Consider the following 15,757-nt stretch of genomic DNA (forward strand, 5'->3'; position numbering starts at 1 on the left):
GTGATGCACAAATCCCCAAAACACCGTACAGTCATTGGGTAACAACAACAACACTTTTAATAATAAATAAATAAAGTTGAGAACACAGCACTTTGATTCTGAGTTAAAAGTCAATGAATAAAAAGAGTTTAACAGGTGTTTTGGAAACAGCCAATGAGATCCTCAGTGTGTTGTTGTTGTTTTAAACAACAGTTTCTGATTAAAGTAGAAAATGAGAACAGTCCGGAGTCAAAGCTGAACATTTCTGCCTCTTTTATTTTCCCTTCAGTAAATACTTTAATATTATAATGTGGAAAAATAAGTGTATGCAGTGGCACGTGCTTGGAGTATTGTCACATGACCAGAGCTGTTTACTTCCTGGTCTTCGAGAAAGTGGATGTCCACGGCGAAGCTGCCAAAGAAAAGGTCAGTAAAGGACGTTAAAATACACGGAGGGCAAATATTTTTGCTACACGTGATTTTTATGGTGTCTGCAGTGATGTTATACTCACATGTGATTACTCGAAGTTGTGTTTGCAGCAGAGTTTAGTGTTAACGGCCACAGTAGCTCGTTCGTTTCTCTGTATTGTTGTAGTGGGGACATCGTGTGTTTGAGTCACGGCACAGAAACACAGAGGGACAGCTCTGATTTTTATTTTTAATGTATTTAAATGATTTTATTGAGCAGAGCTTCCTTTGCTCTCTGCACACAATACTGACATGTGACACGCTGCGGGTGGAGGAGGTGAGTGGGTGAAACCATGACCCTGCAGATTTTAGTCAGAGACGCTAAAATCCTTCAGACACGGAGCGAGCAGCTCAGCCTCGTTTCACCTGAAGCAGAATCAGGATGTGATCAAACTTTCTGTCTCTCTTTTGTTATCAGTGCGAAAAATTACAACAATATGTTTGTTTGAGTCTCGAAGAAAAGCGAGACGATCCCTAAAAGTTTATTTTGTTCATCTGAATGTTTTCAGTGGGAGAAACATTTCGTCACTGATCCACGTGACTTCTTCAGTCTCAGCTGACTGCAGGTTTCTTGTAAACACCTTATAAGGTTGAGGGCACTGTTCCGTTATTTGAGGTTATGGATGTTATTTGACTGGAGGCATAACTCACAGACACACGAGACGCGCCATTACTCCATGAGTGTCCTTTATTATTTTCCATCCCCCCCTACAACAACAACCCAGCAGAAACGTTCCTACCACTTAACATTTACCTGATACTACATCCCCCCTACTAAATAGGATGTGATGCTGGAATATAACCAAGAAAACAGATTAGACCCGCACGCTTTAAAGTATACTATTACTATGTCCTTGTGCTTTATCTGGTAACAGCTTGTTTACTGAACTCGCTTGGTTTCAAACCAGACTACTCAGAATGTCCAAAAATAAACTCTCAAAGTATACAACTCTGAACACTAAGCATAAGTGCACATTTCTGAACTATTCAGTGCAGCTACAAACAACATGTTTAAACAGTGCAACCATTTGCTTTATTTCTCATTGTCTCTATGAGGGATGGGGTAGACTACCCAGCCCTCAGCCTGAGTGTGGGGATTATTCTGCCCCAGTGCTCACTCAGTTCCAAGCCCTATGAGCAAACATAGTCTTTTAGGTATGCTGGAGGCCTCCTAGACCTGGGTTGGATTTGGCTCCCAGCTTCAGGAGTCTGCTGGCTGGCCTCCTGTGAGATAGTGTCTGGAACCGACACAATCTGTGCAGCTGGAACAGAGTTCTCAGGTGAAGCCTCTGGTGGATCGCCAGAAATCTCTGGTGCCCCAGGTGTCCATGTAAGATGGTAACGGTTTCTTCTCAGCGTGCCCTTTGCTGTCTCGATGATGTAGGACCTCGGTGAGCCTGCCATGGACACGACTGTCCCTCTAGTATCCATGTCTGAGACCCACACTTTGTCTCCAGGATTGAGCTGTAGCATATCATGTGCTCTGTGTCTGCGGTTGTAGTTTTGTCTTTGCTTTTGTCTGTACGATTGTTCTATAGCTTTGAGCTTGTCTGTGTCCGTACCTCTTGGATGTAGCTGTGATGGGATGACAGGAATAGTTGTCCTTATCCGTCTACCCATGAGAAGCTCCGTTGGGCTGTAGCCATTTGCCAATGGAGTGGCCCGGTATGCCATAAGGGCGAGATAGGGATCGCCAGACTTTTTAAGAAGACTTTTGATGGTCCTGACTGCCCTCTCGGCCTCCCCATTGCTCTGAGGGAAGTGGGGACTGGATGTCTCATGGCTAAAACCCCATTCTTGTGCAAATCTTTTGAAGGAATCAGACGAAAACTGAGGTCCATTATCAGAGCGAACCCGCTCTGGTATGCCATGACGTGCAAAGATTGATTTACAGTGCTCGATCACTGCCTCTGATGTTGTAGATGTCAGTTTGGCAACTTCGAAGAATCTGGAAAAGTAATCCACAATGACCAGGTACTGTTTATTCTCTATCTGGAACAGATCAGTTCCCACCATGGCCCACGGTCTTTGTGGGAACTCGGTAGGTAGCATGGTTTCTTTGTGGTTAGTCCGCTCACGGCAGCAAGTGTCACAGGTCCCAATCACTTTTATCAGCTCACTGCTCAGGCCTGGCCACCAAACAGATTGTTTAGCTCTCTCTCTGCATTTCGTTATTCCTAGGTGTCCCTCATGTAGTTTAGACAGAATGTCTGCTCTGAGCGATGTGGGAATCACTATTCTGCTCCCATAAAGAAGCAAACCATTGTGGACTGTGAGGTCACCTGAAAATGGCAGATAAGGCTGGAAAACCCTTTCGATGGAGTACTTATCTGGCCATCCTTCCACACAGAACTTCTTCAGCTGGCTTAGAATGCTGTCATTGTCCTGATGTGTCTGGATTTCTCTGAGTCGTGGCTCTGTGGCTGGCAGGCTTGCTATGACGGACTCCACATACAAGTTGATTTCTTCCTCCGGCAAACCCTCAGTTGTGTCACATACAGGAGCTCTGGACAGTACATCTGCTGTTGCAATGTCTCTACCAGGAACATGAGATATGGTATAAGAGAACCTCATCAATCGCATGCGTAGACGTTGTATACGAGGTGGAAGCTCGTCCAAGCCCTTGGAGCCAAGCAACGAGACCAGAGGTTTGTGGTCTGTTTCAATGTGGAATGTTTTCCCAATTAGGAACTCTGCAAACCTCTCACAGGCCCATGTTGAAGCGAGGGCCTCCTTCTCAATTTGAGCATATCGCTGCTCTGTCGCGCTGAGAGCTTTTGAAGCGTATGCTACTGGTTTCCACCCTAGATCGGCGTGCCGCTGGAGAAGCACTGCTCCCAAGCCATACGAAGATGAATCAGCTGATACGCACGTTTCAGCATTTGGATCATACAGAGCAAGCCCTGGGGGTGTTGTCAGTTCTTTTTTGATGCCGTCGAAAGCCTGCTGCTGCTGTGGCCCCCATGACCACAGGTTGGACTTCTTCAGTAGATCTCTTAGGGGGCGCGTTTTTTCCGCCAGGTGAGGAAGAAACTTTCCTAGGTGATTCACCATGCCCAGGAAGCGTCTCACCTCACTTATGTTGCTGGGCTCATCCATGGAACTCACGGCATGCGTCTTGTCAGGATCTGCGCTAACCCCCGATGCCTCAATGACCTGCCCCAGGAACTTTATCCTGTTCTTGGAGAACTCACACTTGTCGTTCAATGTTACTCCAGCCTCCTGCAGTCGAACCAGTGCTTTTCGAAGTCTCTCATCATGCTCTGCTTGTGACGTCCCCCAGATGAGCACATCATCCATCTGGCAGAGGACTCCTTCTAAACCCTCAAGAATGCGTGCCATCCGTTTCTGGAAGTGTTCTGGGGCTGATGAGATTCCAAAGCACAGATGATTGTAACAATACCGACCAAAAGGTGTAATAAAGGTCGTGAGCAAAGAAGAGTCCCTGGATAAGGGAATCTGCCAAAATCCTGCATTGGCATCCAGCTTTGAAAACACTTTTGCTCCTGCAAGCTGTCCTAGTGTGTGTTCTACTGAAGGGAGTGGATGCTTCTCTCTCATGACATATTTGTTTAGTTCAGTGAGATCGCTGCATATTCTCACTTTGCCTGTGCGCTTAGGAACCACCACCATAGGCGCGCACCAATCAGTGGGCTCCTCCACCTTGGAAATGACACCCTGCTGCTCCATCCTGTTCAGCTCTTCTTTAACCTTTGGTAAGAGTGGAAGAGAGATTCGCCTAGGGGTCGAGAGGGAAAACGGCTGTGCCTCTGGTTTCAGAACAATACTGTACTCCCCCTCCATTTTGCCTAAGCCGTTGAAAAGCTTGGGGAATTCTTGTTTGACAGCGTCAATAGAGTCTAAGCTAATATGATTAACTCTAGCAACCAGCTGTAGTGCCACTGCAGCATGCCCGCTCAGCAGCGGTGTGCATAAACCCTTTACGACATAAATGTCTTCTTTGGTTTTGTGGTTGTTCTTGCTGAGAGTGGCTGTGAACATGCCTTTTACCTTCAGACGTGTTCCTCCTGGGCCCTGCAGAACCCTTTTGGGCTTATCCAATCTCCCCAACTGATGCTGTGTGTAGAAAGTCTCTGGGACTGCTGTGACATCCGCTCCGGTGTCGATTTTAAAGAATGTGTTGCATTTGTCCACATGTATCTCTGTTACCCATGGACTCTCTTTGGTGTCCGCAGAGAGGGAACCCAAGAAAGCGACCTCATCATCTGTATCGCTGTTCTCTGAAACTGTTGCAGCATTGACTTCACACAGTTTTTTGTTTCTGCACATCCTGGCAAAATGTCCTTTTTTCTTACAGTAATTACATGCGGCTTCCCTCGCAGGGCATTGTTGAAGATTGTGACCTTTTATGTCTCCACATCTTCTGCATTGTGTCTTTTTTTCTTTCTGTGTTTTGGCGGTTTGTTTATGTAGCGGTGTCAGCTGCTTGGGACGTGCCCCTTCTTGCCGTTTAGCATGGACGCGGTTCAGTTGTGAGTTGGTAATATCCATTTTAAAGTTAGTGCTTAGCATCTCTTGTTGCTTCTTTACAAGCTCACTTTGTCGGGCTCTGTTAAGCGCTTTCTCTAGCGTTAGTTCTGGATCCATTTGTAGCTGTTCTGACAATCGTTTGTCTTTCAGACCCACGACAAATCTGTCTCGCACCATTTCGTCATGCAAAGTCCCGTATCCACAATGTTCTGCCAGACAATGCAGTGCAGTATGGAAGTTGTCAACTGACTCACCCGTCTCTTGTTGGCGCTGGTTAAACTTCGCTCGCTCAAATATGTTTCTTCGGGCTACGAAGTGAGCATCCAACCTCCTTTTAACGGTCTCATAATCGCTCGCCTCTTCGGGAGTCAGGTGCAGGGATACCAATATGTCCTCTGCCTCCTCGCCCATAGTGTAGATAAGGGCGTTCACTTGATTTTCGTCCGCTTGCGTCTCCAATCCAGACGCGATGCGAAATCTGTCAAAACGCTTTATCCATTTGGTCCAGTCGTCGGACCTAAAAGTGAACTTCTCCGGCGGGGTGACTTGAAACTGACTCATGACGCCACGTCTCTTTTCGCGCAGCTCCTCTATGGCCGACCTTTAACCTGGCACCGACGCCGAAACCTTTCACTTATGCCCAACTAACGTTTCCAATTGTCTTCTGACACCATGTTCCGTTATTTGAGGTTATGGATGTTATTTGACTGGAGGCATAACTCACAGACACACGAGACGCGCCATTACTCCATGAGTGTCCTTTATTATTTTCCATCCCCCCCTACAACAACAACCCAGCAGAAACGTTCCTACCACTTAACATTTACCTGATACTACAGGCACCTCATCCGTGGGGATGGTGTTTGCTCTGTGTTGTAGCGTCTTCAAGACACCCAGTTTATGCTCCAGAGGATGATGGTTTTAAATATGAGATTTGATTGTCACCCAGGTGTCGTCCACATACCTGAACCAATGACTTGGTGGTGATCCAGGGTAGGATAGCACCGCCCTCTGAGATAACAGCAGGGTTAGAGAGTCAGTGTCTGTGCCAATAACAATCCAAATAAAGTCATTTATGAGACTGAGACTGTCTTCCTGTGATAGTGAGAGTGAAAGTATGAAAGCATGCAAACACCGCCCTGAAACTCCCGTCACATCACCAGGTAACTCCTATTTATAAACAATGATGATGTCATCAAGGAAATAAGGAAATGACTGAGTGAGTTTACAGTGTTTATGCTGTGAGAGCTCAGTGTCGCCAGATGGGCTACTCACTCGCCCTATTGCTCTCGCTCTCTGTTTGTCACGTGTACACTAATTGCAGCGTGGCGCCTGCACTGCCTCGCAGGTTTCCTCCCGTTCATTCCTCCCTTGCTCCTGCAAGCAGCATTGCGAGCGGATATATCATCAGGATAAACCGGGTGGTCTTGGTCGGGCTACGCCACAGCCACAGGTAGGCTGCACGTTTGTCCTGCGATTCTTTCTTTTTTGGGACATTTGTATAGTGACACATTTGTGGCCCCAGCGTGGCCGCCTTATTCCTTTTTGACTCCAGCTGTCGTGGAGAGAGGTAGTTGCTGTATTTAAGCAGATTCAGTATAGCGACTTCAGTCCTGAGGTAAGCATCCTGACTGCTAACCAGAGAAGGTTAAGTGCTAAATGCGTTTTTCAGGCTCTGTCTGCTGCTATAAACCTCTCCTCAGCAGTTTGTGTTCCAGCCTAATTGAACTATAGAAACTTCTGTAGCAGCCGCTGGTTTTGGACCCTGCTGTCTTCTCCCAGTTGGTTTTATTTTTATTGGTCTCATTTTCTTTCACTTTGCCTTGTTTTATTTAGTTTATTTGTGGACTGTTGTTTATATTTGTTTCCACGCGGCCGGGCCAGAGTGATCCCCTGCCCGTGTGTGGTGCTGGTTCTTTGTTACCTCTGTACCGACCCAGCTGATTTACTCCGGGAGCTGTAGAGGATTCCTCTTTATGTGAGGGGCCACGATCAGTATTTTAACCACTGTAACCAGTATAGATCACTCTTCACACAAGTGGTGTTTGACTTTTTGACTTTAAGCTCGTGTTTGTGTCGACCAGCAACACTCATCATAAAAGTGTTACCAGTATTTGTTTACATGGCTCTCCCTCTGAGGGAATCCCTCTGATGACATCAGACATGAGAGATGTTTATGAAAGCGTGTGAGAGGTCATGTGGAATGACTGACACAGCCAGGGACAGGTCAGGCGATAGGTCATGAGTGTATGACCAGTTTCAGACTGAACTGCTTCTCTCTCTCTCTCTCTGCAGTTTTTATTTTTCTTTAGTATTTTCTAATACTTTCACTTCAGCTTGGAACATTTCATTTGTTCAACATCAGCTTGATTTAAGCTGCTAAATCTAAAACAACTGTGGGTCAGTAATAACTAATCCATCAGTGTTTGCACCTAAACCTCTCACTGCTTGGCTGCAGCAGGAGAGGCGTCCTTCAACCTGACGAAACAAGATGACCTCTCACCTTTATCATTAACACACTGAGGCTGTATCAGTCCCACTCCCAGTGACAATTTCACAGTTATCACCTGACCTAAATAATTTTATGATCAACTTATTCATTGCTAACATGTTTAGGAGCCATTCATGATTAAAATATGTGTTACAGTGTAGTTATAGTTAGTTGTATTATTGTTCTGTTTCCTCACAGTTTCCAGCTGTGTTCACTTTATCTGCAAATTTTCATGTGTTCACACAACAGCTGGATTCAAAGATGTAAATCCAGAAAACTGTTCCAGTAATAAAGTAAACACACTGCTGAAAATAAGTGAACAGGATTCTTTTGACACTTAAGGTTTAAAAAGAAAAAATATGAAGGTAGCGAGGAAAAAATCGACCGGAAGAGAGCACAGATCTAAGAGCAGAGGAATGAACTCTGTCGTTGTTCATTCAGCGTTTACTTTGTTTGGTAAACAAGGAAGGAGTTCCCTCTTCATTCCTTTTGGTGACGAAAAGGAATGAACTACAAATAACAGAGTTATAAATAACTCATAATGTGTCAGAAACTACGTCACAATAGAGTGTCTCCCAGCGCAACACAGTTTTTCATGACTCCTGAACTCTCCAGTAATAAACCTGCTGTGTTATATTTAGACTCAGATAACATTTAAAGGCTCCACTTAAATGGCACAAAATGTGTGAATCTGAATCTTCTCTGCTGAGCTTTAAAAGACAAACTGTGAGTATCTGAGTGAGTTTTTATCTTCTTAATGTTCTCATCTGTGTAAATCCACATAAGTGTGTTTCAGTAAAAAGTCATAAAGAATCATAAAACTGCTGCTGGAAACAAAGCAAATAATGAATCTGGGTCACAGATCTCGACCAGGTGTTGGTTGGTGGATGTTGCACCCAACAACCAACACCCATCATAAAAGTGTTTCCTGTGTTTGTTTACATGGTTCTCCCTGCGTAGTGAAGCAGGAGGGAATCCCTCTGATGACATCAGATGTTATGTAAAAGATGTTTATAAAAGCGTGTGAGAGGTCGTGTGGAATGACTGACACTCCCAGTGACAGATCCACTGAGAGTTATCGCCTGACCTGAGATCATGAGTTCATGACCAGTTTCAGACTAAACTGTTTTTCTGGGTCGATGCTTTACAATGAAGTGCCTGACAACTGTTGTTGTAAAATATATACACACACACACACACACACACACACACACACACACACACACACACGAAGTTGGTGGTTTGATCCTTGGCTCCTCAAATCTGCATGCCATCAGTTTCTTGGCAGTGTACAGTTAAGGTTCTTCTAGGTTCAGAGGTCACTCAGCAGAGTGACTCTGCTGAGTGACTGCCTCTTTGAAGACGTCCTTATTAGGTTCATCAGTTATTCTAAACTGGATGTGAGGAAACTAAAGTGCTTGAAGTGCTCAGATTAAAGTGCAGCATGGAGATAAAAATCTGACTTGTGGTTAGAAACACTTTGAGTGGCAGTAAGACTGAAATCAGAGCAGAGATCATGTGATCCACCTGAGCTGCCATTTTTGTTTTGTGTTCTTGTTTTTCCTTTAAAACATGAACCAGAGTATCAGGAGATTCATAAAAACATAACATCTATAAATATTCATACTTCATAATCTGACTGCTGATCTCAGTAAGTCAACAGTTGGCCTGAGCTCAGATTGTCACATGTGATCAAAGAGGAGCCAAAACTGCACTTTTTTTAATGACAGAATTTCTTAAAGTGATCTAAAAATGTAACATTATTCAACATTAAATACTGAAGGGACCTTCAGATCAGTCTGACCTTGAAGAAGAGGTCAGAGGTCAAATGAGACATAATATTTTGACTCATTTTACAGAGCGTTCTGTATGATGATACATGTCACACTTGTAAGAGTCACAGTTTCATCAGAAGTTATGAGGCTTTTTGTCAAACTTCCACCAATAAACCAACAACATCCACCGCTTCCTCCTGTAAATCACGTCTGTTGGTTTTAAATCAGAGAAGTTCCTGTTAGAAAAAGCTGCTGAAGTGATGAGAGATGAAGCACGTTTACCTATTTTATACAAACTGATGTCACGTGTTGTCTTAAGCGGGATTTACAGTCCAGCTGACGCAGCGCTGTCAGCTCTGCTCCAGGGAAAAGTTAATAAAACAAAGTTTTCTCTGAATAAGTTTTTTTATTTCCAGAGCAAATTTTCTTATTTCAACTTAGTTTTTATTGCTTAAAAACGTTTAATTTTTCTTGGTTTCAGTCTAGTTGTATTTCTTTTAATTATTTTCATTTAGTGTTGCATAGAGCGCAAATGTCAGAGACAAGATTTAGGTAAACCAGTGCATGTGTTACAGTAAAAACCCACTGAGGTTTATTTCACTCTAATAGTCTTGGATTATCCAGGCCGACTGCGGTGAGATTAGTTCCCAGTAGAGGCAGTGGCCAAAAGTAGTGGTTGCTACATGCAGTCTGTGGGAAACACGTGTGCTGTAAGAAGAAGTGAGAGTGAGAGTGTATTCCCCTCAAACTTTGCTGCCATTAATACATCATCTGCTTCCAGTGAAGCACAGACTGTAAACAGCTGCAGAAACAGGATGTTCGTGTTGTTGGAGCTTCTGTGGAGCTAATCAATGTTGTTATTGAGAATTCATCCATTTAATTAATGTCACAGAAACTCAGAAGTACGAGTCCTGATTTTCTTTTAGATATATTAAACATAATGGTAGCACTTTATATTAATGCCACACTATTAAGCATAAATAAGGTATTTAAAACGTGGTTAATTCGTCATTTATATATTATTACTCCTCTTTGGTATGTTATTAATAAATACATATATATTATTATGACTCTGATTATGGTTGTTATTAGCAGTGATGTAATACATGGTGTATACAAATAAAATATCTGTATTGACTATAAGGAGCAGTGCAGTGCTGCCAGCACCAGTTTAACCAGCAGAGCTTCCATTGTTCTCTGCACTGACATGTCTGAGCATTTATACTGGCAGGTGGAGGATGTTACATCATCACAACATTGTAAACAGTGTTGAATCTTTGCTGCAGCTTTGATCTCACAGAGAAATGATCAAACTCACCTTCTGTATCTAACAGATTATTAGATTGATTAAATAGTCATATTTCCAAGTTAGTCTCTGGATGCTGTGCTACATACTGCTGAGTCATTAATGACACAGCACGTTGTGTCAACATGACTTTCATGTTTTTCTATTATGAAAGTTCAGAGTCGCTTACTTCACCTGGCAGGTCGGCTTGTTTTTATTTGTTATCAGTGAGACACATTATAATGTCTGAGGCTTCAAACTGAACAGAAAGTGAGACCAAGCAGACTAGTTACAAACTGAGACTCGGAGTTTCTATAGAAATGATCCAAATACAGTAACTTTTGTGATGCGTTAAAGCGCGACCGGCACGCAAACGTCACAGTGAGATTTCCGTTAACGTCGTCAGGTCATGGGACTTCATAACACTCCAGGGCTCAGTTAACCCCACCCAGATTGCAGTAGGCGGAGACTGTTACGTATATAAAAAGGGAGATCCTCACGGCTCATTCATTCATTCAGAGCGAAGCAGGCAGGGACTGATCAGACGACAGATTTCCAAAAAAAAACAAAAACTCGCTTCAGTCAGAAAACGGAACTTTTAATCATCGATCATGTCTCTGAACAACTTCTACTTTAAGGACTCTTCCTTTTTCTCACTCCGGACTTTTCTCCTGTGCTCGGCTTTGTCCGTCTGGACTCCTGTACAAGGTAAGCCGACGTGTCCAGCTTCTAGCTGCGTGTTAGTGCAGATTACAGTGAATTTTAATGAAAAACTGGCGGATGTGAATAAGCTGAAATGACTGTTATCAGCTGTGCTGTGTTGTCCGTCACTAACAGTGTGACAGCTGTCAGTGAGTTACTTTAAAACCGGAAGAAGCTTAAAACGAGAAGATTGTCAGGCAGGTTCTGACTGTGTGAGGTTTGTTTATAACGGACACGATGGCGATGATTCACCGAGCAGTCTGTGGGCATGTTAGGTTTATGAGAGCCGTGTGTTTGTCAGAGGAGAGAAAGAGCAGAGTTACAAAACACAACGTCCGGTGAGCCGAAACTAAAACACTGTTTATTGATCCGGAGTGATGCAGATTCAGTCCGCACATGCTGCTGCTGACTACATGTGTTTCCACAAGCTAATGTCTTTTCTATAAAAACACATTAGCTTGACAATCATGACCCCATCAGGAATTACATCTGACTGCCGACGTGGCTCGTTCGTCCAATCAGGTGTCTGTGCGTGTTTTGTAGTTTACTCTGGATTTGTAGTTTAAAATTTTTTAATAAATGAAATTAGTTGGTTATTAAATCTGAACTCGCAGCGAGGTTAAACAGTCAGTCTTAACAAGTAAATAATTAGAAGGGCAACATGAATCAGTGAAAACACAGCAGACTGTGTGATGGTTGACTTAAATCAGCTTGATACAGTAAAACTTACTGAGGATGAGTCACATGAACTATTATTATGAATAAATACTTGTGTTGTTTCTTAGAACTTGGATGAGCATCAGGCTGATCAATCAGTTTGTGTTGTTAAACTTTAATAAACACGTTATTGCTTGATAAAGTTTTATTATAGTGAAATAAAATGTTCACTTTAAACAGTTTTATTCATTATCAAGAAAAGCATAAAACATAACAAAGCAGACAAAAAAGAAAGAAAAGAAAAAATCCCCAAAGGGAATATATTAAAGTCATTACATACCTGTACAAATTCACATATGGGGTAAAGAGGAGAGAGAAAAAAATAACATTTTCACTCAATTAGCCACAGATTTAGAAAGAGAAAAAGATAAACTCCAAGAGTGAATTGTTGTCCTTTACGCTTACTTCCTATTTAACTGAGAACATCTTAATCGCAACCACCCCCCCTCAGCAGTTGGGACAAATCATTTGGCAAATAAGAAAGCAAAGGGGACCAAACATTGAGAAAGAAACCCTCATTTCCTCCTAAAATAGCAGCAGTTCTTTCGTGAGGAATAACTTTAAATAATTCTCTGTACCACAAAGTCACAGAGGGAGGTTTATCCTTAACCCAATTAATGAGAATACATTTCCTAGCTACCAGCAATAGTTTGTCACATAATTTGCGCTGCAAGTGATTCAATGTTACTTCTTTTGAGGGTAGGCCAAGAAGAAAATACCCGGGGTCCCTTTGAATCAGGTTGTTAAAAATATTACTTAGTTCTTGAGAAATGAAGCTCAAAAATCTTTTGATTAATTTACATTCCCAAAAGTAATGAAAAAAAGTGCCAGTTTCTTTTTGACATTTACTACAAAGATGGGAAATATGAGGTGCAATCTTATGCAAGACATTAGGAGCTATATAAAGGCGATGTATGATTTTTTTTTTTTTTTTTTTGTATTGGGTTTCTCGCAAGCGGTTGCAAGTAAAAGTGGAACTACTCATGTTAATGGCTCCTTTCCACTCCTCTTCGTTATATTGATTATTAAGATCTCTCTCCCATTTATGAATAGCACTGTGTTGCTACTGAGAGTATATAGGAGAGAGTAAAAGGCTGAGATAAAATGAGTTCTGTCTTTTCGCTTAATAAGAAATGTCTCAATATCATCATATTTAACTATTTCTGAAGACTGTGGAATTCTAGAATGAACGAAGTTACGAACCTGGAGAAAGCCAAAAAACTGGTCTCTAGGAATATTAAAATTTGACTGCAATTGCTCAAAGTTCATCAGTGTGATGTTTTGATACAAATCACCAATTACCCTTAATCCCTTTTTGTGCCACTTATCGAACATACTGCGAGACATTCCTGGAACGAAATCTTTGCTTCTCAGTAAAGGAGTCAAGAATGAAGTGCAATCTTCTCTACCCAACCTTTTACGCATTTCCCCCCAGACCCTTATTGTATTATAAATGATTGGGTTATTCTTAATCCCCATTTGTAATATTGTTTTTGAAATAAAATGTTAGAAATTCAGGACCACAGACGGTACACACAAGGGTCAGTTAGCCTGTAACAGAACAACAAACAGCACATGTCTGAAATTTTGTTGCGTATATTAAGAAAGACTTACATAACAGCACAGAGGCCAGTGGGGCTGTTCATGATCTCCAGGTCTTTGGTGTGTAACTCGACAGGGGTCTGTGGATGTTCTGTAGGAGTTCAGGAGGTTTAATTTTCTGTCTGTTTCCAGGTGAGGTTCTGGTGATTGGCTCAAATCTTCCAATCATTGCTTCTCCGGGTGATGATGTCATCCTGCCGTGTCACCTGGAGCCCACGTTCGATGTCCAGGGTCTGACGGTGGAGTGGTCCAAACCCGACCTGAAGCCCGACCCGTCGGACCGGCTGAGCCGAGTGGAGTACGTTCACCTGTACAGGGACAGGAAGGAGGTCCCCGACATGAAGATGGCCTCGTACTTCAGGAGGACGGAGCTGTTCATGGACGTCATGAAACACGGGAACATTTCACTGAAGATCCTGAACGTGTCGGAGGAAGACAACGGCAGATACAGATGTTTCATCCCCAAGCTGCAGAGCAGAGTGAAAGCTGCTGTCGTTGAACTTGTAGTCGGTGAGAAGATTTGTTGTGGCGATGTTTGTGGTTCCAAACTCAAAGTTGTTTTTTTTCTCAATACAAACTTTCAGCCTAATTTTAATAACAGATTTTGACTGTTTTGTCTTTTAGATTCAAACTTTGCTAAAACCTCAACGACAGAGACGCCGCTGCAAACTCCAGATCCTCAGGACACGACTCCAACAAATGGTGAGAAAACAGTCCAACTCTTCTCTGCATCATCCCTGTTTGGGGTTTTGTGTATTTGTGGTGACCTTCTTGTCTTTTCTACATCAGCAGGTCGATCCAGCGTCGCTGTGGTTCTTCTCATCGCTTTTATATCGGCTGTAGCTGTTGCTGGTCTTATTGTATATTTTTGCTGCCATCATCAGAATCGAACTGTAAGTAAGAAAGAAACAAAGAAACAAACACAAACATGTTGTTGCTTCTTGTACCGTCAGACTGACTCATTATTCTCCTTCTTTCAACAGAAGCATCCAGAGGATGATGAGACAGAAACAGAACCACTACCAGTCTAGCTGCCTTGCTCAAAGGAGTGTCGGTGTTAATGGAGCTGAGAGCAGCAGAGATTTATCTGTGCTGGATCTTCAGTCAGATTGGGGCCTCGTCCGGTTTATTTATCGAGCTCATTTTCACATAAAGAAAGTGACGTACAAGAAAACCCAGAGTGGAAGATCAGAGGATCTAAACAGGAAATATTTCTTACAGATGTCTTCAGTCAGAGTTGCTGCTGTCAGACTCTGGAGGATCTGCTTGGAAACATCAAGCAGTGAAACTGATGGATTTCCTCCTTCAGTACAAAACTGTGAAGTTCAGCCTGGAGAAGAAACACTCCTCTGCCTCACTGTCAGCGTGTTTAATCTAAGTTATTTAGTCTTTACCTCACTGGTTAAGGTGCACTTAAATCTTTCAGTGAGACCTCAAAGTGTCTCTGATGGACAAATTAAAATGAAAATTAAAACTGTTTTGGAAAATCACCAGTAGAGTTTGAAGTACCAGGAACAGGATTCATGGAGCTCACATTAAGCACTCGTGTTTTATGCAAACCTTGTTTGTTAGTTGTCTGTTAACTTTAATGTCTCAGAGAAACGGAAGCTGAACACTTTAAGTAACTGCTGCACTTTATAAACAGAAAAAAAGCTGATTTATACTCTAGATTTTTAAAGCTACAACTAATTTATTACATTTACTGTGAAACTTCCTGCTGGTTGGGATTCGATGTTCAGACTGTAACCTTATAGTCTGATTTGTGACCGTCCTCAGTTTACAGGTGTGAAATGTTTAAACACAAATGTGTTTATTGCTGCTTTTGCTGCCTTTAAGTCAAAGTGAGTGTTTGTGTGATGAAACAAGCTTAAACTTCATCACGAGAATAAAAACATTTAAATACTGACCTGAAAGAGTTTCTTGGATTCTTTGATTTTCAAGCCTCTTCTTGACATTTTGTTACAATTTGTGTGTTTTCTTGTTTTTATGACTAATACCTCGTCCTATTAATTAATTTAATTGTTTTATATAAGTTATTTATTTATTGTCGTCATGTGTCGTTTCCTGTTTGCATTTGATGATGTTTTCAAACAGTTGAACCAAATGAACTGTTTAAAACTTGAGTGTTTTGTTTCATAGAAATTAAAATGACCCACTGAGTTTACTGTTGTTGTTCCATGTTCTTGAATAACATCAGTGTTCTGTGAACATGATGACGAAATCAAATAAATGAGCAACAGTTCGTCA

At 42.3% G+C, this 15,757-nt stretch overlaps 1 protein-coding gene across 3 annotated transcripts; it reads left to right on the plus strand.

Annotated features, from left to right (window-relative positions):
* Nucleotides 1–287: 287 nt before the first annotated feature.
* On the plus strand, nucleotides 288–15,757 carry LOC146713626 (myelin-oligodendrocyte glycoprotein-like). Of its 3 annotated transcripts, none has more exons than XM_085449179.1 (5): nucleotides 288–405; nucleotides 13,643–14,020; nucleotides 14,135–14,212; nucleotides 14,300–14,403; nucleotides 14,494–15,757. In XM_085449179.1, exons 1-5 carry the CDS (start codon nucleotides 288–290, stop codon nucleotides 14,539–14,541), a joined length of 726 nt encoding a protein of 241 aa, XP_085305305.1. In that variant the 3' UTR covers nucleotides 14,542–15,757. The 3 variants fall into 3 exon arrangements, with proteins under 3 accessions (XP_085305305.1, XP_085305313.1, XP_085305320.1); XM_085449187.1 differs by having other exon boundaries at nucleotides 14,303–14,403; XM_085449194.1 differs by lacking the exon at nucleotides 288–405 and adding an exon at nucleotides 10,938–11,197.

This window comes from Copadichromis virginalis, linkage group LG3 (assembly GCF_057382275.1).
Source record: "Copadichromis virginalis isolate Kocher_CV1m ecotype Utaka linkage group LG3, C_Virginalis_male_GT1.1, whole genome shotgun sequence".
Taxonomy (NCBI): Eukaryota; Metazoa; Chordata; class Actinopteri; order Cichliformes; family Cichlidae; genus Copadichromis; species Copadichromis virginalis.